Raw genomic sequence first — 27,688 nt, 5'->3', positions numbered from 1 at the left:
AAATTTCTCTCTCTCAACAGCAGACTCTGTGTCAGCTAGACAAGGCTCCTTTATAACCTTCAGACATTAGATGGCACGGCCAGGACACTGCAGTTGTGCCCCAGATTATGAAGAGAAAGGTTTGCTTTCATATTGGACTCTCTTCCTCTATATTTAAGACACATTCAATATAAATGAAAAGTCAAAGGCCAGTGGATTGTGCTTTAAATGTTCCGAACAAAGTTGCCAGCTACCTTTTGCATTCTGTGAAATTCTTCTTTAAGTGAATCAACGTGTAGGGTAACTCTCCATTACCTTGATCAGCATTTAATACCAACCTGACACTTAGAATTAAATTAGAGAAACAAAATTGGATACGCTGAGACTTGAGGGCTGATTATACTACTAGAGCTGAGAGTGGATTTAAACTCTTTCCTTATCCCATTTAAATCTAACTAGATATAAACTCTCCATTACTGAGGAGTAGAGGTGTGTCTGCAGAGGTAGAGGTTCCCCTTGATGTTCTTGAACAAGGAAATCTAATCCTTTCTTCTGACACACATGGTTGCAATAGAAAGTGTTCCCCAACTGCCAGTCTGGTTTTAATCTATTGTTTCAAGCAAGATGGGATTTGCAAGGAATGTTAAGGAAAGAGCAAAATTACCAGAACTTACTATAAAATAAAAGTGTTGATGAGAAATCAAATTTTAAACAAGTGTTCAAAATTGTAAGCATGAACATATGTAGACATTAGGTACATGCTCTGTGATTATAAAAGTTTTTAATCACGAATATATCTAAAGTCTGCTTTCAATACAATTATATCTCATTTTACTAAAGTTCTTCGGCTTACCAAATGACAGCAATGGTAAAATACTACCAACAAACATAGTGGTGCTTCTTTTAAACAACACTGTTGGAGAATATAATATTCTATAAATGAACTTCCCATGTAACCAAACTAACCCTGCTTACATAAAATTTTTAAAGGTTAACCATTTGTATAGAAACATTTCAAAAATGCATTATACAATTTTTTTAAAAAAGATACACTGTTGGGCCTCCCCAGTGGCGCAGCGGTTGAGCACTGGGCTGCGAAGCTGCCCGCAGCCTCTGCAGCGCCGTTTGGATCCCCAGCTGCCGGGTGAGGGTCCCACATGGCGCGCAAACCTCTCCTGCTGCCTGCTACTCCCCTTACCAGTGTACTTCGTCAGTCTGCCTGCTCTGCTCTCCCCTTTGGCTCTGGCGAGTTCTCTCACCCTCCTGTGCTTCTGACTGTACCCAGTGCTTATATAAATAATTAAATCTTATATAAATAATTAAATCTTTAACAAAAAAATACACTGTTTCTTTTCCTGAAGATTCGGGATATTAAAAATACATATTAAAATATGGTGAATATAGTGTTTTTCTTAGAAGAGCAGAAGCTGGTGATCTATACCAAGGTGAGTTTTTTGTGAAATTCTCTCCAACACCAAAAGATTTCAGAATGTTGTTTTAAACATTACAGAAGCAGAGAGAACTAACTTGCTTTTTTAATAGGTTTAATGTCTTTTCTGCTGTTCCTTCTGTTAAAACAGAATTTAGATTCTGAGCCTCTCTGGTGGTGCAAAGGGTTAAGTCTCAGCACTATGCTGCTATCGCCAGTCTCTGCAGCACCAGTTAGATCCCCGGCCAGGGAGCTACCCACATGGCACAGCAGACCTCTCCTGACTCACCTGCGGCTCCCCTCAGCAGTGTATTTCAGTACATCTGCCTCTTCCGCTCTTTACTGTGTCTCTGGTAAATCCTCTCACCACCCCCCAACCCTGCACCTCTGGTCTACACCCGAGCTTTTGTATGCATAATTATATAAATCTATTAAAAAATGAATTTAGATTCAAAAAGCTAAGCCTACTCTGCACAAGGTATACTAGGCACTGGGAGAAATGTAAGAACAAAATACAGTTCTTGCCCAAGGGGCAACCTTGCCAGGTGACGCTCAGGAGTCCCCAGGTGACTCCTGTGGTGGGAAAGACAATTTATTACTTCTAAGTCTAAAAATAACTTACTTTTCAAAACACAGATATTAAAGTGACTACATTTGTGTTCTGCTGTATCTTCTTCATGGGAGCAAGTCTTGGGAATCTCTCATGAAAATTATATCAGTCATGTGAGTCTTCGTAGCTAAGACTAAAATCATTGCTTGAGGACATGAAATCAGCAGGCCCCTTGACACATTCTGCTGCAACCTTTGCCTTATTGTGTCATCTTATAAACTGGGATGGCTGAGTGTGTCAGTCCTGTAAAAAAAAAAAAAAACTGCATTTTGATGCTTTTCCTAAATGTATGAGTATGAAACACTTTGACAATTATAATAAAACTACATGTTTACAAAGGATTAGAATCTGTAAAGATCAATCATCACATTCACTGGCAAAGTCTTTCCTGGATTGCAGACACATTCCATTTTGGGGGGTTTTAATATCTCTTGGCTGCATCTTTAAAATTCCATTCTCTGGTCACTGTTACTCCACAAATTCTGATGGTCTCAGAAATTTCCTCGGTTCCAATTACCATTTGTTTTGTAATTCAGACCTCTCTCCTGACCTCCAGACCCTAATATCTGCCCCATGGGCATCACATTTAGAAGGACTACAGCACCTCAAACTTAAGAGACAGTTTTGTTGAAAATGAGGCTTGGTTTCCTTAGTAAACTTTAAAAATTGTTGCCTTCATTTCTACAGTTCCTTCCCTGTTTCTTTCTATAGTACACGGATTATATTTTCAATTTCATCAGTTCTTTGCACCAGTGGTTATGTAACAGGGTGGTCCCCAGGAAAGGGGGAGGTTCCAGGTTCCCTGCCCCACCCAAGGAAGGGTGGAGCTGAGCAGGAAGAGAAGCTGCAGAAGAGACTGAGGAAGGAAGCAGGATGGAGCCAGGAGACCTGGAGGAGGCGCATGGAGCCTAGAGACACGTAAAGAAACTGTGCTTGTCTTTTGGTCGTGGACTGGGTGACACAGATGTGGGTGAGACCCGTGGAGAGGTGACCATGGCAGCTTTTATCTTGATGTTGATTTTGCTCTTTTCCTTCCGGGCTTGTCTGGTTGTTTCTGACTCTTTTCTGTGGGTCCCCACTGGAAGATGCTTTAGACTGTGGCAGGCTTTGGGGCCTTGCTCTGGGCCAATCCCATTTGGATGGACTTTTACCCATGAGGGGACGGGTCACTTTGGGTGCTTCATTTAGAAACTAGACTCTTTGCCTTACCTGTATTGTTTCCTAGTTTTATTAAAGTTCCTTCCCATTAAAGTCTCCTATGTTTTGTGTTGATGCGGCGGATGGCAGAACCCACTTAGAATAGACAGGTTTGCGGGGTTTGGGCTGCCCCTCTTCCTGTCCTATAACAGTTACATTTTACAGTATGGTCCTAATTTACAAGTTTTTATCTTAGCTTGTTAAGATTTCAGATCTCTAAGAGTATGAGATCTCCAATTTCATTTCTCTATTACCACTTTCTACAGAAATGCAGTTATTTTCAGTATTTAGCCAATGGGCAAATACCACGAAACACACAGGGGGATGTTGACAAATGTCTTCCAAAGGAGAGAGTCCTATTTGTCTGGGACCTTTCAGGGTGCGTTCCCAGAAGCGGCGTGTCATGTAAACTCGTAATTTAACCAAAACACGAAACACTTTCTTCTATCACATGCTCCCAGGCCCCTTCTCCGGCCAGGGGGAAGCAGCTTTTCGCTAAATGCCCCACCTCCCCACCTCTGGTGTTTGTTGCTGTAACATCTAAACCCGAGCATCATTTATTCACCCGTGACTCTATCATGTTAGGCCATACAGGGTCTGCAGAGCCTCTTTAAACCTTCAGAACCAAGCAGATAGCAGGGTTCCACAAACGTTTGCATACCGAATTGTTAGGGGGAAAAGGCTGTCCTAAAGCTGATTCCATACAGGCTTTGTGGACTCCACCCCCACCCCAGGACAAAGCCACAGACACTGGGAACTCCAAATCCCATCACCACCCAAGGGAAGGTGGCTGGGACCTGAGGGTGGGGTTAAGCAGCCAGGTTGGTATAAAGCCAGACACGTGGGCTTTGGGGGGGGGGTCCCCCATTTTGGCTCTCCACCAGCTCGCAGGGTCCAGCCAGCTCAGAGAGCGCCTTTGGGTTTCCAGGTCGGCGGATCGGGTAGGACGCATTAAAGACTTTATTTCCCTATTTTCTCCCTGAGTTGTCCATTTTCCTTATTTCCTTTTCCCTTGTGAATAAACCTTTTATGAACCTTTTGTGTGTGCCTGCAGTGGAGTATTCATGAGTCCCTTATTAGCGCGCGGGTGAGGACCCACAGCCAGGCAACCCGTTCAATATCGGGGCTGCTCTATAACAGAATGACTGCAAAAGATGATTTACCGCCCCCTGTGAAGCTGGGGCAGCCACTTTCACAAGGAAACTTTGAATTTTTTTTTTAAGCTCCCTCTGGATGGCTGCGATCCGCTGGGCCACTCACTGGCTTTCCTCAGTTTAGGACGCTGCAACTAACACCCCCTAAGGAGACTCCCCACCCCCGACAGCCCCCCACAAGCCTGCGCGAAGACCAGGCTTCCGAGGACAACACTAGGGCCAAAGCCAGGAGCTGCGGTCCCCACCTGCTTTGAAAGGACCAGACACCCCCCAGCCAATTGCTCCCTAACCTGGCCCGGGGCCTGCGCATGCGCGGCAAGCAAAACTGGGGCGGAAATAGGCCTGGCTCTTGGCCGACGTCATTCAAAGCAGACGGCTCCGCCCTTCCCAAAATGGCGCTGCACGCAACACGGAAGGCGCGTGGGTGCTGGACCTTCATCCGGGCACTTCACAAAGGACCCGAAGCGGCGCCCACTCCCCAGGTAACCGCAGCTGGCCCTTCCCCCGCGGGCCTCCCAGACGGCTCGGTCCTTCCCGGCCTCCCTCCCTCCGTTTGCTTTTTTTCTTCCTATTTCCTCAGAGGTGTTGCTGGCGACTCCTCTCCTAGTGCGGACTCGCCTAAAACTGCCCTCCTACTTGGAGCGCGGCGACGTTGCGACGATGCGCGATGACGTAACGCGCTCCGGTGGGCGGAGCGCGCCGCCCCCTGTCCGCGAGGAGCCTTCCGCCACCCGGAAGTGTTGCCAGGCAACAGGGGAAGCCGAGCCCTGGGGATGTTAATGGAGACCCGAGGGGCTGTGGTTTCAGGGGCGGCTGTCGTTCTCGCGGCCCCATTGCCGTTTCGTTCTCCTTCCCCTAACTGCAGGCCAGGTGGCCTGCGGGGAAATGGAGAGAAGGCGTCTTGTCTTGTTAGGAGTTGGGCTGTTTAAGTCCTTGAGCGAATTCTATGCTGGTTCCTCCTCTTCGCCCCAAATCCTATATCCCGTGAGCTGTGTAAGGGAATTGCCGCAAGCTGCCCCCAAGTGCGTCGTTCTTGTCCTGCTCCTGGCAGCTCTGCTGACCACAGCTTTTGCACTGAGAGCGCTCTGCTCTTCCGTAGTTGGAATTGTAAATACATGACAAAAGAAAAAAATTCATATATATCATTTGACTCATTCAGACATTTACAGAACGTCTTCAGATCTCTTGGAAGATATCCTCTGGGAACTAGAGGCAAAAGCTGAGATTCTGTGGTTATTAGGTAATCTCCTGGCATCTTGCATATTCACTTGTCATGATGCATGAGTGGGGGAATTTCGAATCATAATGGTGTATTGGAAAGAGCACTCGATTGGAAGTGAAACCAGAAGTCAGGGAATTCGTCTGCCACTTGCTGGCTGTGGGTCCTACCAAGTCTCTTAATCTCATATTTTCTTTAGTAAAATGGGTGGAGAGAGGGTTGAACTGATTGACACATTAATGTTCCTTATGGTATGGGAAGCAGGGTTTGTGATTATGAAGACAGAGTGAAGCCAGTGAGATGATGAAAACCAGGAATTAAATTCTAATTTTTCTAATCATCCCTTAAATGGCTTCCCTATCTGCATTAAATAAGTTCGTTGATATGACCTTCACAAAATCCTTGTAATAATAAAGGTGATATTATACCAGAAAACTCTTTGTCAAAAACATAGCATTTCAATTGTTATTTTCACTTTTGGTCAGCGGCGTCAGGTACAACTTGATTCAGAATTAGATAAATCCATTAAATATTTCTCTTCTTGAAATTTGAGAGTTTGGCTATACAGAACCAAAATTAATTACTATATAGTAAAAAGTAAGCCTTACACCCAAACTTCTCTTCAAACTCAAGAGTTAAGAATGTCACAAGAAGTAGAGAAGCAAAAAGAAAAGAAAAACTAGTAAATTTGAGCCCACTAATAATTAACGGGGAATGTTAAGGTCATTAAACATATTAAAGAGAAAAATTTTCTTAAGCCTCTACTGATGTTTCAGTGACATATATGAATATAGTTATCTTAATCAGCTGTTAATTTAGTGTTCAAGATGTAGAATTCCCAGAACACATTAATGTTTCCAAACCTGTAATATAACTGAGGAGAATAAAAATTAAAATGTAGGTTAAAACTTTTTTTAAAAACTATAAATCTACAGATAATTTTAAATCACTTAAAAATATGTGTGCATGAAAGACTAATGGTAGTCTTTTCAAAGACCAGCTGAAAAAAGATAAAATTGTATTCATAGTGTAATTATAATATTATATTTGTAAATAAATATTTTTAGAAATGTTTGCACAGAAAAAAACGGCTGGAAAGAAACAACCTTTCTTAACATTCTTTCTTGTGCATTGGTCTTCCTAAACAGTGAATTTAAAGTGATTTTTCTTCTTTAAGCATTCTTTGTCTTTCACATGTTCTAAATTGAAGATATTTCACTTTTAGATCCAGAATAAAGTTCTTAAAGCATAAATCTCCATATAAATGCATAGTTGTTAATATCATCTGTGATATTTTAGGTCTCAGAGAGATACTTTCCCACAGTGCTGTTATTAAAATGGCCTAAGAAAAGAACTACTAAAAATTTATGACCACTTTTCCTGTATGTATCTTCTATTTCTCTTGAAATGCTTCCTTTGAAGTCAAAGAGATTTTCTGAACAGATGCAGAAATATGTGAGGGAAGAATTGGATTCGTAAACCAGATGCAGTAGACATTTTTATGGTATCTCATAACCTTTTTGAAAACAAAAATTATTTTGCAATGGTGTAGCCTAATAGAAAAAACGAATAGCCACCGCGGGTGATTCTATCAAAGGCCAAGAAATAACTAAGAAATGCTGGTTATTAGTTTTGACCCTACAGTTCCTCCCTAAGGTGAGAACAAAAATGCAGGAGCCTTGTTGGAAACTGGCTGCAAGAGTGTAGCGATTTCTAAGGTATTTCAATGTTTTCTTTAAAAAACAAAATCTTGGGTCAGATGCCTGGCATTTGGGGAAGTTTAATTATCTTAAAAGAAGGCTTTGGCCCCTCAAGGCTAGATGTGAACTGGAGTTTTAAGTTAAAAATAGGGGCAAACAGGAATAACAGTGTATGGAGCTGTACTCTTTACGAGATGGCTACAGTTTATAGAAAAGCGTTTATTTTGCCAGATGTTGCCTGATAGAAAACCACTGAAGTCTGACAAGATGAGAGTAGTCACCGAGTTAGAGGAATGAAGCTCTGACTTGTTATGTTTAAATACTGGTGGCATGCGGTGAATTTAAGCCTGTCATCATTGGCCAAACACATGGAATCTGTACTTCTTTGACCTTATAATAGTATTGTGCAAAGAGTGAAATATCGATGGTTAGTAGCCCTTTGTAAGAATATCTGTAATCATTCAGTTGCAATATACAATGTCCGTGGTTTATTGCAGTTGAATCCAACACTTCATTATTAGCAGCCCCCAACCTGGCATCAGCCAGTAGTAACTTACTGTTCCTACAATTAATGGACACTAAGTGTAACCACTGGTCAGAGGAATTGTGCCTACAAAAAAATAAGCACTGCATTAATTTTTTTCAACTTGTATTTGGTTCTCACAAGACATTCTTAAAATTGCTTTTTTTAACTGCTTTATAAGTTCAGAGTTGCAAAATTAGCATACAGTATTCCTAGTCTCTACAAGAAATTAACTTGGCGCTGTGCTGTTATTTTAGCTACATTCTTATTTCAATTTTTCCCAGCTTTTTTTTTTTTTTTTTAAGATTTTTTTATTTATTTATACAGGCACTGGGTACAGTCAGAAGCACGGGAGGGTGAGAGAATTCACCAGAGACAGAGCGGGGAACAGAACAGGCAGACTGACAAAATACACTGCTGAGGGGAGCAGCGGGCGCAGCGGGAGAGGTCTGTCACTCCATGAGGGACCCTCGCTGGCGGCCGGGGATCCAACTGGTGCTGCAGAGGCTGCGGGCAGCTTCGCAGCTCAGCTGCTCAACCGCTGCGCCACCAGGGGAGGCCCAATTTTCCCCAGCTTTTTAACTAGTCTCTTTCTGGTGCAGGACCAAATCCAGGACCCACATTATATTTAGTTGTCCTGTCTCCTCAGGGTGTGGCACTTGCTCAGTCTTGCATGACCTGGGTACTCCTGAAGAGTGCTGGCCATTCTGTCCATGTCTCTCTGTCTGCATAATTTGTGTGATGTTTTCTCAGGAGCAGAGGCCCTGGATTTTACAATAATACCACAGAACATACGCTGTTCCTAGCCAGGCTCTAAGGCAGGTACTAGCGCCCTATTTCTAACACAAGGAAATTGATTTGCATTCAGTAACTTGCCTGGTGTCCTAAAGCTCATTAATGGTGGAATTAGAATGGTAAAACTTAGTCTTGGCCCTTCACCTCTTATTTTGCAAATGGTGTTTGTTATTAAAGATTTCTGTGCTCTTCATGCCCTCAAGCTGGGGTAGAGGTCCCAGTGGTTTTCCCCGTGGTTTCTCTCTGCCATGTGTTGTCTCTCCAACTTGCAACAAGATCTCCTCCACTTGGAAAGCCACCAGGAGTTGACTGTAGCCCTCAAGGAATTTGGCTTGTTGATAGGGGTGCCAATTTGATTCAGCTACTTCATCTCTCTCTGCTTTTCTCAGACAGTAGATGAGAATGTCCTGTGGGTTTTGCTAAAGGCCTTGAGAAACTCCACCCGTTCTGTGAGTCCAGGTTTAAAAGGCTCTTTAGAGTTTTTAAATTTTATTCTTGTGAACTAACTTAGCGTATTAGAAATAACATTTCAGTTCTTTGATTTTTTTTTTTTTTTTTTTTTGAGTAGCCAATGAAACTACCGCTGGTAACTGCTGGAAACGTAGAGCAGGAACATTAGGTAAATGCTGAGGATAAACCCTAGCAACTATTGTGGCGGCCACAGCCAGGTCACAGAGGCGAGGAGAGTGAGATTGGGGACCCCCAGGTGGGGACCCCACAGCCTTCCTCAGTGCGTCTGTGTGTGCAGCTTAGGGAAGTGTCCGCAGAGGCTTACAGGGATACCTGTTTGCCTGCTTAAGCCTGTGCGCACCATATTCCTCTGTCTTTCTGAGAAGGAACTAGTATTTATGGAGCCCCAGCAGTGTGCAGGGTTCCAGGCCTCCTGCCCCGGTGAATCTTCACACTCTCTGGGCTCTCTGGCCCTCTGGGGTCTCTTCGGCATCATCTGCTGCTCTCTGCCCCACAGGCTGTCCTCGGCTCAGCACGCCCACACTGCACTCCAGGTGCTGCCATAAGATGGGAGGGCAGGAAAAACCTGACAACTTACATTTTCCCTACAACCCTGTAACTATTCTACCATTTTTATAAAGACTAGCTACAACAAATGTTGGGGTCGGATGTGGAGAAAAAGGAACTCTCCTGCACTGCTGGTGGGAGTGCAAACTGGTCCAACCACTATGGAGAGCTGTGTGGAGGTTCCTCAGTCTACTAAAAATGGAGCTACCATATGATCCAGCCATTCCACTCCTAGGTATTTACCCAAAAGACAGAATCATTAATTCAAAAGGGCACTTGCACCCCTATGTTTACAGCAGCACTGTTTACAATAGCTAAGCTTTGGAAACAGCCCAAATGCCCAAAAATAGATGACTGGATCAAGAAGATGTGGTACGTATACACCATGGAATATTACTCAGCAGTCAGAAAAGATACTCATGCAATTTGCAGCAACATGGGTGGAGCTGGAAGGGATCATGCTCAGCAGAATAAGCCAGAAAGAAAAAGAAAAATACCAGATGGTCTCACTCATAGCAGGAATTTAGAAAAGGTCCCCAAATAAAGGACCAAGAAAAACACTAATTATAATAAAGTAAAAATCAACAAGCAACAATAAACCAGAGACTCACTGGGCTGGGGGGGTGAGGAGGGATTAGGGTCAAAATAAGAGGAGTGGGAATTGTATGGGGAATATAACCAAGATGAAAATGCATACATTATGCAAAAATGAAAAATGATGTAAAACTATATATAAAATAAAACAAAATAAAAAAAGAAGGAAATGTAGGCTCTGAGAGATTAGGGTGTTTTTCCAAGTCCCAGAGTTAGTTAATGGGCTTTTTCCACTTGCCCAGTCATAGACGCTTCACAGATAACACCTTTTATGAATCCCTGTAAGGCCAAACAAATACAAACACAGCTTTTCTGGCTTATAGGAGTAGAAAAGTAGCTACAGCCCCAACCACCACGCACACAGCCTGGACCTCCACATTTCTTGAGATAAGGCTTTTTTTTTAATTTTTAAAAATTTATTTTTTTTAAAATAAAGTACCTTTGCTTACTTTCTTGTTTGTTTTTGACAGTAGAGGATTTCTCACCTCAGTGTGGTCACCGTAGTTCTACCACCACCAAAGCACCCACAGCCCATCACCACAGTCCCTGTGTTCTTCCCTCCCACCGGTTCCCGCCCCTCTCCCCCCACCTCCTCCACACTCTGGGGGTCTCATATCTGTGGTCAGCTTTTATGGTTTGTCTTTGTCTGACCCTTTCTTTGGTTTTTCTCTATTCTGCATATAAGTAAAACCACCTGGAATTTATCTTGCTTCTTCTATTTCGTTTAGCAGCACTCCAGCTCCATCCATGTTGCCTCAAATGGCATGAATTTGTCTTTTTTACTACCAAGTAGTATTCTATTGTGTATATGTACCACATCTTTTAAGATGAAGTTTGAAAAATACTTCAGTTTCATTAAATATCTGAGCTTGTTCGCTCGGGACCACGTATGATAATAGGTGGATTATATTTATTTATTTATTCATTTATTTATTTTTACCTTGAGGTGGATTATTTTTAAGGCACTGCCCTGTAAGGGAGTAGTTTGGGGGTATTTACTTTGGTATGTATGTACTTTATAATTCAAGTCACAATATTTTGCTTTTTTATTTTAAGCTACATAGCTGCTCTGTGAATGTGTGGTTTGGGAGTATTTACAGATGTTGGTATTTTATCAACAAAATGCAACCTATGTTCTCTTTTATCTTAAGCTATAGGAGTCCTTGCAATATTAACAATTTTCTTCTTCCAAACACAGTTCACTTCTCCATCACCTGCTGGTCTTTGGGCACAAAGGTGGTGCTGCTGTGGATTTACTCTGTCATTATTAAATGAGCCTGACCTCTAGCTTCCTTACAGAGAACATTGAGTCTGTATCTGCTCTTGAGCTAAGTTCACCACCATCACCCCAAGATTCAAGACTCTCTCTTGTATCAACTGGAACACGAGGCACCAGGCTTCTTCCTGCCTTTCCCCGGGAGACACTGACTCATGTTGGGGGTGGAGGCTGCACCTCGTTGGTGAGGCCCTCGATGCAGACAGATAATTTATGGGCACAGAAACGAAATGCTGCCTCCAGCCTAACTCAACGTAACTCTGCTTGGCACCTACGGCTTTCTTTATATGTCATTTCTTAGTAATGCCCTATCTCTTATTCCCAGTCTGAGACTTACTACTTTTCTTAACTTCTTTCTCTGCTTGCTGAGCAAATCAAGGTCATGGGTAGGTGTTTGTGCTATTCCATCACTTCAGTTCTGCTGGTCCTGCAATTATTTACCTAAATTCATCTCCAGCTCTTTTTCTGCCATTGAACCTACTTCTGGTTGACTAAGGAGGTGCCTTTCTGACTGCGCCTTTGGCTCCTAAAAAGCAGGGTCGAGCTTCTCTGATTTCTGACATAGCCATGGAGACTCTCACGACTTCTACTTGCCCTCTAGAGTTTCCAGCCAGCACACAGGAGGTCAGTTTCTCCTTTGCGCTTGCAGCTTGGTGTTCTGATTGTGACTCATTACAGTCCCAGGCAACTCTGCTGTGGACAGCTCCTTGTGTTACTGGCATTAATTGTAGAATTTTTAGCAAGAGATTTAAAATCTAAAATAAAAGAAGAAATCTCACAGTGCAAAACATTTTCAAGTGGGCTATAATTTCATTAGTAAGAATGCCCAGTCCTAAAGAACATTTTGTGGTTTCCAAAGTGCTCGTTGTATTCCCATTTAATATTGAGTACAATACACAGCGTTTCACTACCCAGCCATCTGAAAATTTTACTCACTGATTCAATTTTCAATTTTTTTTTTTTACCTTTTTTATAGTATGATGATCCTAAGTAAATGGCAGTATTTCTTAAAGGTCTAGTTCAGTGGATATTATTTTCTTATTTGTACTAAAATTGATTTAATGTTTGATTCAGCTAGTCTGATAATTTCAGTTATTACCAAATGTGATGATTGTGGGAGGGAGAGGAGATTTATTGGATGCTTATGGTGGCCCAAGCATGGTTTTAAGTACTTGACATGCATTAACTCATTCAGTCCCCACAGCCCAGTGAGGTCAGTGTTAATATCAGCCCCATTTTATAGATGGGGGTACTGAGAGGTCATATTACTCCCCCAAGGCCACATAGCTAGCAAGTGTTAGAGTCAAGGTGTAAACCTAGGTAGCCTGATACCAAACTCCATGCACTAACTGTCATAAAATGATAGGAAATTCTGAAACAAATTACCTGCGTTAATATGCCAATAACTGCTTTGCAACTTTTAAATTTGTTCCATGAAAGCCACTTATAGATCTTGCAATGGTGACATGCAGAGTAGAAATTATAAATCATCCTTTGTTGTTGCTACTCCTACGGTCTTGTTTGGCTTGATGAATTATGAGAAAGGAGTAAAACTGTCTTGTAAATTTATCTTCATGTCTCTATTTGGCTACTGCCACTAGGATTACCCTGTGTAAAATAGGGGCTTTTAACACATGAGTCCCAAGGTGCATGTAGGAAGTTCTGTTTATACACAGAACTACACAGTCCATAGCTAAAAGGTCAACCTATGCAGAGCCCTGCAGGCGGAGGGGAGGTGGTGAGTGCTGAGGCTGATGGATGACCAGGGGACCACTGTCTAGGTCTGGTTGGATTTATGACCCACTGTAGTACTTCTTCAAAAAATAGCAGAGGTGCAAGGGGGGGATGGAAGAATTGAAAGTAATTAGTGTCGTGGGGCTACGAGGGATGAGAATTTTATTCAAAAAGATTCTCATTCCAAGGAATTCTTAAAGAGGTCAGTAATTCACTAATTGAATTAAAGAGAATTACTGCCAATGAGTACATGAATCTGTATGCTGCTGAGGCTCTAAAAAGTAGCTACACTGAGCAGAGTTTATTTGATGCACGGGACGAGGGCCTCACAGATTTTTCCTTATGTCCCCCCTGAACAGGGACCTTCGCATCAGCTATTCTGCTTTCTGTTCATCCAGCCCACTCTTCACTCGCAGCGGTACTTTGGGTCCTTTTGAGAAGCAGGAGAATGTAAAGGTGAAGAGAAATAGGGCTGCTTACTCAGACCCCTGATCTGGATGCTTTCTCTCCTGGGGACAGTGGTCTAAGCAGCTGGTGCCTGAATTTGCTGGAAGAGAGGAGGTCTCGGGGCAGGGCTAAGTGTGTAGTGTGAAGGTGAGGACCCAAGGAGAGGTCAGGGACCAGACTGTGGGGAACCTTGCCTGGCTGTGGGGAGAGAGCCAGGTTGACCATCCATGGGTACCGCTTGTCTGGCCATCTTGGAAGATGTTTCTTGATGGCCAACTTTGCCTTCTCCAGTGACTGACAACTTTCTAGCCACTCCCATGCCACCTAGTTATGAAACTCAGTAACCTGGAGGAGGGTGTCTGGAGGATAAACACCCACAGAACATTATGTTTCTCGTCCTACAGTTGGCTGGTTGTTCACTAAGAGAAAACGTGGTTAAGCTGAAGGCACCAGGCATAGGGTCAGTTAGGACCAACCCCACTGCATACTAACGCGATGCCAGCCAAGTCATCCGACCTCACCTGCCTTCTCATCTGCGCAGCAGCCATGACAAGGATTCATGGGACCTGCATGTGAGCTCCTATGTGCATGGAAATAAAGCTCCTTGGCCAGTGGCTGGCACCCAGGGGCTCCTCCCTGCCTGATTATAATGACGTCTTCAGTGATAATGATTTTACTCGCAATTTTCTCTCCCCCACCCTTATCACTGTTAACAGTCCCTTGATTTCCCCCACATCACACTAGTCTTCCCCATCCCCTTCCCCTGTCTGAGTAGTTTCATCTCCCCCAAAGCAACACTCATGTGTTCCCCTCACTCAGAACCCTTTGAGGCCTTTTCATAAGGTTTAGGCTCCTTGTAGCCCGATATTCAGGGACTCGCACAGCCCAGCTCCAGAATACTCGTGTAGGTGGTTGCTGGCTTATATGTATGTCTTTTCTCCACAGCCTTTACCCTGGAGTTCATAAAATTTCCAAGTTTGCTCAGAGCAGACTTCTGTTACGTTCTTGTTCATGCCGCTATGTCTTCTTTTAAAGGACTCTCTTCCTATCTTGTTGGTCTGTATTCCACCGTGCTTTAGACCACAGCAAAAAACAAACAGCCACAGCAAAACTCAGGTATAGGTGCGGGGGAACTTTTTTCCTAAGTTGGAAAGGATCACTCTCATTTTGAAATTGTATAGGCTTTGATACCTTTCTTATAGAAATGAACACATCCTTCCTTATGTTCTGTCTCTGGCTATTGGCATTTGCTTTAAGAAAGATGGAGAGTGTACTTTTTTATTTAGATTTTTTTTTTTAAAGATTTATTTATTTATTTATTTATACAAGCACTGGGTATAGTCAGAAGCTCGGGAGGGTGAGAGGATTCACCAGAGCCAGAGCGGGGAGCAGAACAGGCAGAAGGACCGAAGTACACTGCTGAGGGGAGCAGCGGGCGGCAGGAGAGGTCTGCGTGCTATGTGGGGCCCTCGCCCGGCGGTCAGGGATCGAACCAGTGCCGCAGAGGCTGCGGGCAGCTTCGCAATCCAGCGCTCAACCACTGCGCCACCGGGGAGGCCCTATTTAGATTTTTTTTTTAAGGTTTATTTTATTTATGCATCCAAGAACTGGGGTGTAGGCCAGAGGTGTCAGGGTGGGGGGTGGGTGCAGTGAGAGGATTCACCAGAGACAGAGCAGGGAGCAGAACAGGAGGATCTGCTGAAATCCACTGCTGCGGGGAGCAGCGGGCGAGATGGGAGAGGTCTGCTGCGCCATGTGGGTCAGCTCCCTGGCGGGGGTTCCAACTCGTGCTGCAGTGGCTGCTGAGAGCTTCAAAGTGCTGAGACTTAACCCCTTGTACCACCAGGGAGACCCTAGTTAGATCTTTTATGAACACTCCAGAGGAAAGAGTCTATAGTAAACAGTGTGGTTGGAAGGGGCAGCCGCAGGCCCCGCACTCAGTGGCAGGCCTCAGCAGGCGCATGTTCCTGGAGGAACCACCAGCAGGGGAAGGCGGGGCAGGAAGGACTGATCTTCTTGACCCTGAACTGTGGTCACTATGGATTACTTCTTAAATTTTTGGTATAATAATGCCTATAAAAGAAAGCCAGGGACTGAATTCAGGGAAAAAGAAAAGCAATGTGATAAGACATGAGTTATTGCTGCTGCTGGCATTTAGCATCTTGTAAATTGAGACTGTTTTTTTTTGTGTGCTTTTTTTAATGTGTTTGCAGAAGATTTCACTGCTTGCTATAATTAAGCAGTGATATGATAATGGCCCTACGTGTCCAGATGTTTATAAGTGATTGAAAAAGAAATGCTGATTTTATTTCAATAATTTTCCAAATGGGATGTGAATTTCCAGCTTGTCGCTATAACTGACTTTATTGCCACTCTAGCCCTAACTTTATTTTCACAAGTATAGCTAAGTGTTCTGTGTTGACCTTCTCTATTAAGTTAAGGTTTTTTAATTATATGGTCACACTAGGATTAAAATGTGATTTTAAACCGTTTTGCCTCAAGAGATTGTCTGGTTCAATAAATATGTGTATTTATGTAGTAGCTGACATGGTTTTCGCTATTTTAATCACGAGTATGCTTCTTCAGCTTGTGAAGGAAGTGCTCATTTATTGTATCCACATTACCTTGCCTTCCAAATTGTCCTTAAGCCCCTTTAAAGCTGCCTGTCAAACCAGACCTTGCATCTTTGCTCTGTAGATCTTGGTGTGCTCTACAAGATACAGGAAACAGCCCTGCTGTCACTGTACCATTATTTTATGAAGCCCCGAGGACCTTTCATGGCTCACAGTCTAACGCTATTCATTTTTCCTTGTATCTTGATAGGAGCAGAATAGTATGAGTCAAGCAAAATTTATATCTACATTACAGAGAACTTATTTTCTCTTCTTTTAAAGTGGCTAGGGTTTTTAAGCAGTTGGTAAAAAAAGTTTTATTGTTATACTTGTTTACCAACTTATCATTTAACTATTTAATAGTACCTGTACTCAATCGAATATAATGATGAAGTAGAACATCATGTCTGTAGAAAGGGGTTTGATAGCAGCATCTTCTTGGTAAGTCTGCAACTACAATGGCAACTTCGTACTCAGACTCTGTGCCCATAAATCTTTAAAATGTCTTAGAAATTCTAGTGTTTCCTACATGTTATGCACATCAAAGACATCTTTACAGACACATCACCCAAAGCAGTGATAGTGAAAGTAAAGATAAACAGCTGGGACTACATCAAATTAAAGAGCTTCTGCACAGCAAAAGAGACAATAACCAAAACAAAGAGAAACCCCACCAACTGGGAGAACATTTTTGCACCCAACACTAATGATAAAGGACTGATCACAAAAATCTGCAAAGAGCTGATGAGACTCAACAACAACAAAGAAAATAATCCAGTCAAAAAATGGGCAGAAGAGCTAAAAAGAAACTTCTCTGAAGAGGAAATGCAAATGGCCAACAGGCATATGAAAAAATGTTCAACATCACTTGTCATCAGGGAAATGCAAATCAAAACTACCATGAGATACCATCTTACACCAGTGAGAATGGCACATATTAAAAAAACTAGCAACAACAAATGTTGGCGAGGGTGTGGAGAAAAAGGAACTCTCCTGCACTGTTAGTGGGAGTGCAAACTGGTCCAACCACTATGGAGAGCTGTGTGGAGATTTCTGGACCTACTAAGCATAGAGCTTCCATATGATCCAGCAATTTCACTCCTAGGTATTTACCCGAAGGACGCAGAAACATCAACTCCAAAGAGCACCTGCACCCCTATGTTTATAGCAGCACTATTTACAATAGCTAAGCTTTGGAAACAGCCCAAATGCCCAAAAATAGATGACTGGATCAAGAAGATGTGGTCCATATACACCATGGAATATTACTCAGCATTCAAAAAAGATAAACACATGCCAGTTGCAGCAACATGGATGGCGCTGGAAGGGATCATGCTCAGCGAAATAAGCCAGAAAGAAAAAGAAAAATACCGGATGGTCTCACTCATAGCAGGAATCTAGAAAACCTAAATAAGGGACCAGGAAAAAGAATAACTATAAGAAAGAAAATACCAAAATCAACAAACAACTATGAACCAGAGACACTCTATGGGGGATGGGGGGCGGGGAAAGGAGGGATTGGGGTCAAAATAAGGAGGTTGTAATTGTATGGGGAATATACAAATAAAATTTAAATAAAAAAAGAAATATAAAAATATCCAACACCAAACAAACAAACAAACAAACAAAAAAAGAAATTCTAGTGTTTCAATATCCATATGCCATCTCTTACATTCTCTGTGAAAGTAAAACAGAAATTTCGCAAACCAGGTATCAATTTTTACTGGGAATATATTAACATATCTTTGCCTTATATAGAGACACCATTTATGCTCTAAATGACAGACTTTTGGGGTCAGGTTTCTATAGTACCTGTCTTCTCGAAAGTCAGAGACCCACCTTTAGACTACCCTGGTGGAAATCGGATCATCCAGCTTCTATTTGGACCACATGCTAGAATGGAGTGACAGAGAAGAGGAGCTCTTCAAAAAGTTTCACAAAACCTTGACCACTGGTGGATTTACTCTCAGCTGAGTAGCGTGTAAATTTGTGTCTAATATAGACAAATCAAGAAAAACATATAAAGTGGGGGGGGAATGATTTTTAAAAATCAGAGGTATTCGAAACTCTACTCAAACTCTAGAAAAGAGACCAGAATTGGAGGACCAAAAAAGAAATGTGGGAGAAGAATCACTAGACTGTGGATCAAAGAATTCCAGTGGGATAAAGAATTTCAAAGGAGAAGGAATGAAGAGCAAGCCAGGGGTATCATACAATAAAGACTGACCGTTATCCCTTGGAGTTCATCCCTTGTTCATCTGTAAATGGAAACAATACTGTATCAACCTCTGATGAGGACTCTGAGGATTAAATGACTTACTATTTACATGTGTCTGGAATACTAGCAGGCATGTATACACGCACATGCATATATATATATATATATATGTATTTATGTATGTATGTATATACTCCTCGCCCTCCCCTCCCCTACTACTTACTGACTCTAAAGCTGGGCTTCTGATCTATACCAGAGGACTGCATGCAAAATTGTTCTATAATGAGGTATTTCTGGTACTTGAGTAAGTAAGACCTCTCATCTGGAGAGCAAGGTAGACCTTCATACCTTTTCCTTCCTGTAAAAATGGCCCCAGTTACATTCTAGTGCTTACACAGTAACACAACAGCACACGTGTGCAGGGTCAGCCTAGCCGATTCTGAAGTTCAGAGTTGAGAACAGGGTGGTGTGAGAATCTTACTATAATATACCACTGCTTAAATATTTATGAATATATATTATATATATATATTATCAAAGTTTTGGAGGAAACAGAGATTGAAAATGTTTGTTTGAAAGGTGAAAAAATTTCTACCCAGTATGTTCATAGCCACACCATCTGAACTTCACAGAAAATGTCACGAGAGTGTCAATGATTAGAACTGATCAGATATTTGACTGTCCTTTTCAACCAGAAGATGGATTTGAACCAGATTACCACATCCATGGATTAGTTTTGAAGAGAGAGGGGAAGAAAAAAGCCAATTATTGGTCTCTTTGTTCAAAGGCCCTTTTTTGTATTGTAGATCCCCCAAAAGCTGGTAGAGAGGCCAGCCTTTCACATCCATTAAGGGTAGCCCTGAAACTGTTGAATTTGATCTCTTCCATTTGCCATCTGGATACAGTAGAGAAAAAGCGATTTTGCATTGGGTTGCTGGACACCATCCAAAAAATAATATGTCAGGGCATCAAAGGCTCGAGGCACTTGGTCCAGTCTGTCTAATGATCACAGGCAGGGTCTGCTCTCCAGTTTTGTAGAATGTTTTATTTTTGCAGTGACAATATATATCCCAGTAAAATAGATCACAAGGATTACTGCCAACTTGTCAAAGCTAGGATTCTTCCATCATAGACTTCAAAAAAGGACCAGATTTTAATTGAGCAAAGCTTGGTTTCCAAAATTGAGGAAACTCCATCTCATCCCATCTACCCCCTTTCTCAAGGAGAACACTTAATGCAAGAAGGATTTTAATTCATAGATTGTTTCATCTCACACCCAAAGGCCAAATTTAAAGTCTCCTTAAAATTGACCTCATTTAAAATTGTATTCTTTATCCTCTTTATAAGTGGGCCTAGTATCTGGCCAGCTAATGACAGTGCTGGCAGCTTTCCAGGAATCTGACAGCCACATCTCTTTATTCACACCAACTGGAGCCAATTGTGGCTGGACTTCATTTTATTTTTTTATGCTGTTATTTAAAGATGTGGATAGGAAGCCACAGCAAGCACTGGTGTGTCACTTAGTCTTCTTTGGAGTCAGGGAGGCCTTGCATAATAGGACCTGATCCATCAGGGATTACGGTACCTGGAGGCCATCTAACTCTGAGCTCTGACAAAGCAAGCTTTGGCTTGGGTCTTTGGAGGATGTACTTAGGGATGAATTTAGAGCTTCTGCAGTAGGTAAAATTATAGGGCGATTGTCATTTTTTTTTTTTAATGCTGGGGAGGAATGGCAAATGCTAACCACGGAGACTTGCCTCAGGCAGAGCTGCCAGATCCTAACTGCGAATATTACTTTTCTTTGTGGACAGGAATGGTCCCCTCCCTACACCCTAAATGCAGGGCCACGCCAAGTCTCCTACGCTGACCTCGGAAGTGGGAGAAGCCCTGGTTGGGTTCTGGCCAGAGTACTAAGGGGCCATCTTGGAAAGCAGCGTTTGGTGTTGTACCTGGCTCCCGTCACCCCTAGACCCAAGGGTATTCATTCTGCTCCAAGATGGAGTCATTGCAAGGCCCCTCCCTTGTATAATTCTAGTTCTTTCTTGGAGACCCTTGCCCCTAGTCCAAGTAATCTGTATGTGTTTGATTATAAAGGGTTTATACATTAAATTAAGGGGTTTGTACTTGACTGTGTAGGAAGGGAAGAACCAGGAAGACCTGTTATTTTGTAAAGATGTTCAGGTGGTGACCTGGAGGATGCAAAAGTCAGGTAGAAGGCATTAAAACAGCACAGATGAGGGCCTCCCCTGTGGTTTGATCCCCGGCTGCTCCCCGGCCACCAGAGGAGGGTCCCACATGGCACGCAGACCTCTCCTGCCGCCCGCTGCTCCCCTCAGCAGTGTACTTCGGTCCTTCTGCCTGCTCTGCTCCCCGCTCTGGCTCTGGTGAATTCTCTCACCCTCCCGTGCTTCTGACTGTACCCAGTGCTTGAATAAATAAATAAATAATTAAAAAATAAAACAGCACAGATGAGATAATTAGAGCTTAGAGTATGTTGATAGAGATGGAGAAGTAAGTTTGTGTTGAATAACATCCCAGATGATTTAGTAAATTTTTTAAGTTAATTTACTTTTATTTTCTTACATCGTTGTTTGTTTTTGTACAGTAATTGGTTTCTCCTCTCAGGTGTAGTTCCCATAGTTCTCCTGCCATCCTATTACCCCTGTACCACCACCATATTCCCTTGTGTTTTTCCCTCCCCTGTTTTGATCCCCCTCTGGCTCCCTTGCTGTATGCATCAGATCTGTCAGCAGCTTGCTTATTTTGTCTTTTTGTTTTGACCTTTTATTTGGTTTCTCTAATTCGCTTATAAGTGAAACCATTTGATATTTTTCTTTTTCCTCCTGACTTATTTCAGCTAGTGTAATCCCTTCTAGCTCCATCCATACTGCCACAAATGCCATAAGTTCGTCTTTATTGATCGCTGAGTAATACTCCGTTGTGTAAATATACCACAACTTTTTTGATCCGCTTGTCTATTTGGGGGCATTTGGTCTTGATTTAGTAATTAATTCAGGGTTGGTAATAATAATAGCTGGTATTTTTCCAGCTTGATGGAGATATCCTTTATGTAAAACAAGTGATCACCACAATAAGAATAGCTGATATATTCATCACCTCACCTATTTACAGTCTTTCTGTGTGTGTGGTTAGAACATTTAAGGTCAACAATATACTAATATTTATACTAATTGCCAGCCACAATTCTAAGCACTTTTCATGTGTTAATTTAATTCTTGCTGTAACCCTACAAGGTAGCACGAGTAAACTTTTGATTTCAGATGAGGAAATTGAGGCACAAATGCTTGCCAAAGATCACATCTTTTTTTTTTTTTTGTATTTTATTTTATTTTTTTTAAATAATAAATTTTATTTTTATATTCCCCATACAATTGCAACCCCCCATTCTGACCCCAATCCCTCCCCTCCCGTCCCCCACCCCCCCCCAAAAGTGCCTCTGGTTCATAGTTTTTTGTTGATTCTGATTTTCACTTTCTTATAGTTATTCATTTTCCTGGTCCCTTATTTAAGTTTTCTAGATTCCTGCTATGAGTGAGACCATCCGGTATTTTTCTTTTTCTTTCTGGCTTATTTCGCTGAGCATGATCCCTTCCAGCGCCATCCATGTTGCTGCAAATTGCATGTGTTTATCTTTTTTGACTGCTGAGTAATATTCCATGGTGTATATGTACCACATCTTCTTGATCCAGTCATCTATTTATGGGCATTTGGGCTGCTTCCAAAGCTTAGCTATTGTCAACAGTGCTGCTATAAACATAGGGGTGCAGGTGTAAAGATCACATCTTTTTAGTAATTGAAAGAGCCAGGATTTTAACCCATAGGATCTGGTGAAGGAAAACAAATCAGGTACAACTCTGAAGGCTGGAAGACCGAGTGGGTGGGTGTGTCTCCAGGCAGGCCCGAGGGTGAAACAGGGGTCTGGGGAGAAGTATCTGGAAGGTTGGGCCAGTAGATTTAGTGTGGGATACAGTTTTAAGTTTCAAGAACTGCTGGTGGGAAATCCAAATGGATATGTCCAAGAGATGGTTGGTAGTAAGTACTGCAAATAATATGTCCTGTGAAAATGCATCTTTTTCCTCAAAAATAGAAAAAATACTGTTTTCATGTATACTTTATGCAGCTGCAGTAAAACTTGAAAAAGTAGCAAGTAATACTATCTCCCAGCTGTAAAAACCATGAGTGCTTTCAATAGGGCCAAATTCTGTGTGCTCCTGTAATCGCGTGTCTGTCTCTATTAGACTTGGTGGGTAAATAGCTGCCTTACCTGAAACTGTGACATTTTTCCCACCAAGTAGCTCGAGGAGAGGAATTCCTGGCGAATTTGTATCCACCGCATCATAAGCGAATTCCCATGGTTCCAAACTCCCCTCTGCTCTCAGTCTTCTCCTGCATCCACCAGATACACCCCCGCCTGGCCCTAGCCACGGGGTATTTCAGCTCAAACCCAGCAGTTTATGGGAACTGCTTTTGTTGAAACCATTAAAGAAAGTAAAGCCGGTGAATTCCCTCTCTGAAGCACGGGCCCTTTCTGTGTCATTTCAGTCTCATTAATCAGGTTGCGGCGAGGTAGACACTGCGCTGTGTGTGTTACTGTCCCTGGCACCGTGGCTCCTGGTCCCAGCCCCTCCCCCTGCTCCCCAGCCGATGCATTGGGGAAAAGAGAGAGGGAAGCCATCAATCTTCCTGGTGCACATGTCAGCGGCTGGTCCTTCCCCTTCCTGCTGGCTGTCTCTCTCACCACCTGTGTTTAGAATTAGCCCTGAAGCTGCTGCCCGGATGAATGAGAACCACTGTCCCCATCACCTGCCCTGGCACCACCACGCTTGCCAGTGAGGTCCAGGGCAGTTACCTCTCCTGTGACCACAGCACCGTCCTCTTAGAAGTTCCTCCTGACACAACATTAAAGCAGATTGTATATGTTCTAGAAGGGAGCGAATTTGTTGGATTAGAGGTGAACAAGTAAATGATTTCTCGAGTGCCTTGCTGTATTCTCTCACAGTCTCCCCCGCAGTGGCCACCGAGGTGCCAGCCTCACCAGTTACAGCTCTGCCCTGCTCACCCCACCCTTCATGCCTCAGTTTCCTAGTTTTTAAAACAGATGAGAGTATGCCTGCCTCACTGGGCTTTTTGTGAGGTTGACGTGAGATGATGTACTTGTAGCTCTGGCTGTTTGCACATAACAAACACTCCGTAGATGTTAATGGTTGTTATCCACCTCATTGTCAAAGGAATAAAACTCAGGTTCGGAGAAATGAAATAAATTGTGCAAAATATACAAGGGTTATGAAGGAATTGGAACCTCGCTCCATCTGATCCCCAAACCTATGCCCTTCCTATTACACTTTATTTACATTCCAGTTGCATCTTACATATTATTTTTATATATGAGCTTAGTAAATCACTTCATTCTTTTGTGTCTTTATTTCTATTATCTAAAATCAAAATGGTAAGAACTTACATGTTAGTACGTCAGCTAGTATGAGACTCTTGTAATTACATGTAGGTTGATATAAACTAGGCATATTTTTTAAATGTGGCTACCGAAAATGTTTGTACCCTGTAAAAAAAATTAAACAACACAAAAGTGTCAAAAAGGAAGTTGTTACTCGCCCCCACACTTGGGGTAACTGCTGTTAAGTTAAAGTGTATCCTCCTTCTTGGAACGGAATTTATTTAATAAATGTTTATAGAAAACCACTGTCTGCTAAGTATTGTTCTCAGCCTGCAGGGGGTCTGTTAGTATTCTCATTTTTTAATGGGGAGCATCTGTGACCCGCACAGGAACTCAGTCAGTGCACGGCAGAGCTGGGGGTGGACTTGGCCTTCTGTCTCCGAGCTGGGCCTCTTCACCTCCACTTTTTGGGAACTGTTAGTGCTTACGTTCTTATCTGTTCCAGGGTATTTCACTGTATAAAAATAAAATTATGATTTAGTTGCTATTTTCCCTCCTGATTGACATGTAGCTGCTCCTAGTTCTTGTGCTATTAAATAATCACATAGGACCAGCTAGACTTATGTTCTTGTTGGCAGATTTCTGTAGGATAGATTTCTGTGTTGAATGCTTGGGTCAAAATATATAGATGCTTAAAACTTTGCCAGCATACATCTACTATAGGACACAACAATTCCACTCTTCGGAATCTACCCAAAGAACACAAAAACACTCATTCAAAAGGAAACCTTATGTCTGGTTTTTTTAATCCATTTTGAGTTGATTTTTGTGCGTGGTGAGAGGTAGTGGTCTAGTTTCATTTTTTTGCATGTGGTGGTCCAGTTTTCCCAGCACCATTTATTGAACAAACTGTCCATGTTCCATTGTGTATTCTTTGCTCCTTTGTCAAAGATTAGTTGTTCATATAAGTGTGGCTTTATTTCTGGGCTCTCTATCCAGTTCCATTCATCTGTGTGTCTGTTTTTGTTCCAATACCAAACTGTTTTAATTATAATGGCTTTGTAGTATAGCTTGCAGTTTGGAAGTATGATGCCTCCTTTCTCCTACACAGTGGAATATTATTCAGCAATCAAAAAGGTAAACGCATGCCATTCACAGCAACATGGATGGAGCTAGAAGGAATTATGCTCAGTGAAATAAGCCAGAAGGAAAAAGAAAAATATTGGATGGTTTCACTTATAACAGGAATATAGGGGAACCAAATAAGACATCAGTGTAAAAAAAAAATAATAACAGTACAAAACAGAACAAAGCAAAAACAGACAGTTATAAACCAGAGACATCCTGCAGGGAAGGAGGAGGGAGAGGGATCAGAGGGAGGGAGGGAGGAGCACAGAGGACTGTGGTGATGGTGCACACGGGTGCCTTGGGGAAGGAAATTGTATGGGGACTCAATCTGAGGGGGTAGGGGGAGGCAAATATTGTCTAAAAAAATTTAAAAAATGATAAATGTTAAAAAAGAAAACAAAAACAAAAGGAAAACTGCACTCATGTTTATGGAAGGTCTATTTGCAGTAGCCAAGATCTGGAAACAACCTCAGAACAGATGAGTGGTGTATACACAATGGAATACATATTTTTTTTTATTTATACAAGAATGGGGTATAGTCAGAGGCGCAGGAGGGTGAGAGGATTCACCAGAGACAGAGTGGGGAGCAGGACAGGCAGACAGACCAAAGTACACTTGCTGAGGGGAGCAGCGGGCGAGAAAGGAGAGGTCTGCCGCGCCATGTGAGTTGCTCCCTGGCTGGCCAGGAATCGAACCCGCGCTGCAGAGGCTGTGGACAGCTTCACAGCGCAGCAGTCAACCCACTGCGCCACCGGGGAGGACCTAAGTCTGTTTTCTGCTCCTAACAATTCAGATGTCAGAACCTTCTTAGCGGGATTCTTTTTTTGGTGAAGTTCAGGCTATAGTCGCTTGCTGCGCCCTGAACCTTGAGGACTTTTGACCAGACTTTAGCAAGGAAGTCCGCCCAGGGTGGGAGAGGGTGCGTACCTGCTGTCACAGAGTCTCCTCTCACCATTGATGCTGGAATAACCCCACCTCCTCATCTGCTGACCTTGCTGGCTGCCAAATGTGATATCAGAACTTCCTGGAGCCAGAGGAGGCTCTGTCCATGCATCAATAAATGTCTCAGGGATTTTGTTGCCTTAAATTGTGAATCATAAGCAAGTAAACTTACTTTTCACATTTTTATGGTGTTTGTGTGTGTATGTGCTTGTTTCTATGCTGCCGAGCAGACTGGCGGCTTTGGAGAATAATTATGGTGCGGTTGGCTTAGGACATTGGCCTTTCAATCTTGGCCTCACACGAGTCACCTGGGGAACTGTTAAATATCCCAATGCTTGCGCCAAACCCCAAACTGATTAGGTCAGAATCTCTGCGGATGGGGCCTGGGCATCCGCGTTCTTTTAAAGCTCCCAGGTGATCACCACGCAGCCAGGATGGAAAACCGTTGGCTTAGAAGATGTCTTCTCTTTTCTGTGCGTAGTTGTCATCTGTACTGCGCTTGACGTAGTGGAGTGAATCTTAAGGATACAGGTGTCCAGAAACCCTTCTAGAACTGAACGTGCATGACAAGCACCTGGGAGGGCTCTTTAGGGGGATTGTGTGACTCCGTTTCTTCTGGAACAAGACCACCCTTGAAGTTCTAAGTTAGCAGGTCTGGTTGGGACCCAGGAGTTTGCATTTCTAACAAGTTCTCAAGTTGTGGTAACGTTGCTGAGAATACAGGCTCGTCCACGCTCAGGATCGGTGTCAGGAGAGCCGATGCGGCTGAAGGAAGCCTGCAGTGACCTCCCGGCTCCCGGTGGTGACACAGCCTCGTGCCTCAGCATCTGCTCCATTCACACACAACCTCCTCTTTCATCCAGGTTATTCACCTCAAGGTCTTCCTGCCCCAGAGCCAGGGCATCACTGGGTAGGTTTCTGGTCTCCCGAAATGGAACTTGGATTTCACTTTCCCACAGAAACAATTTTATGAATGGTGTTTAGGTCTGCAGCCGAACGGCGCTAGTAAAACCGTTTGTCAGGAATCCCTTGGGCCCAGTGAGGCTTCAGTGGCCGCCGTCCAGGAGCTTAACCACCATTTAGAGAATTAGATCTCTGCGTTTCAGAAAACTAATTTTCAAACAAACTCTTAGAACATCGCTTGTTCAGGAACTGCGTATAACTGGAACATTCGGTTCATTTTGTTTATAGTTATTTTGCCCTTTACATCTGGAGCCAAAGTAAGGCGGTGCGGGGAGGGTGGTGAGGAGATTTGTCATTCATTCCGCCAACATTTATGAGATGGTCACGGTGTACCTGGCACGGCTCTGTGCTGGGGATATAAAGATGAAAAAGACAGACCCCGCCTTGGTGGAGCTCATATTGGAGGTGGAAAAATATTTACTAAGCAAATAAGAAAATATTTACCAAGTTACCAACGTGTGATATGCGTAATAATGCAGGGATCTGTTCTGCCTGAAGGCTGGGGAGGGAGGGAGAGAGGTTGAGGGAGAGAGAGACAAAGAGAGAGAATTTGGTAGGGAGACGCGTGTAAGAAGTTTAGCGCCAGGAGATGTTGTTAGGTCTTCAGGACCGAGGGACAGGCGTCTAGGCTGGTGAAATAGTCTCAGGGCCAAGAGGCAGAGCCACACGAGCGTGGTAGTAACTAGGTCAGCCGCTCACGGAGCCCGATGGAGGAGGCCAAGGAGGGGCATTACCTG

At 43.0% G+C, this 27,688-nt stretch overlaps 1 protein-coding gene across 4 annotated transcripts in view; it reads left to right on the top strand.

The window, feature by feature from the left end:
* Window positions 1-4,761: 4,761 nt before the first annotated feature.
* The window catches only part of WARS2 (tryptophanyl tRNA synthetase 2, mitochondrial), a gene marked incomplete at both ends in the record, with an annotated part of 64,765 nt that continues 41,838 nt past the window's right edge, over window positions 4,762-27,688 (top strand). For all 4 annotated transcript variants that reach the window (XM_084241626.1, XM_084241625.1, XM_084241624.1 and 1 more), the window contains one exon: window positions 4,762-4,851. In XM_084241626.1, the coding sequence (XP_084097752.1) occupies window positions 4,762-4,851 (90 nt within the window). The remainder of the gene's footprint in view (window positions 4,852-27,688) is intronic.

This window comes from Talpa europaea, assembly GCF_964194135.1.
Source record: "Talpa europaea genome assembly, chromosome: 9".
Lineage (NCBI taxonomy): Eukaryota > Metazoa > Chordata > Mammalia > Eulipotyphla > Talpidae > Talpa > Talpa europaea.
Note: the sequence above shows the minus strand (reverse complement) of the source record. Positions and strands in the feature narration are given on the sequence as shown.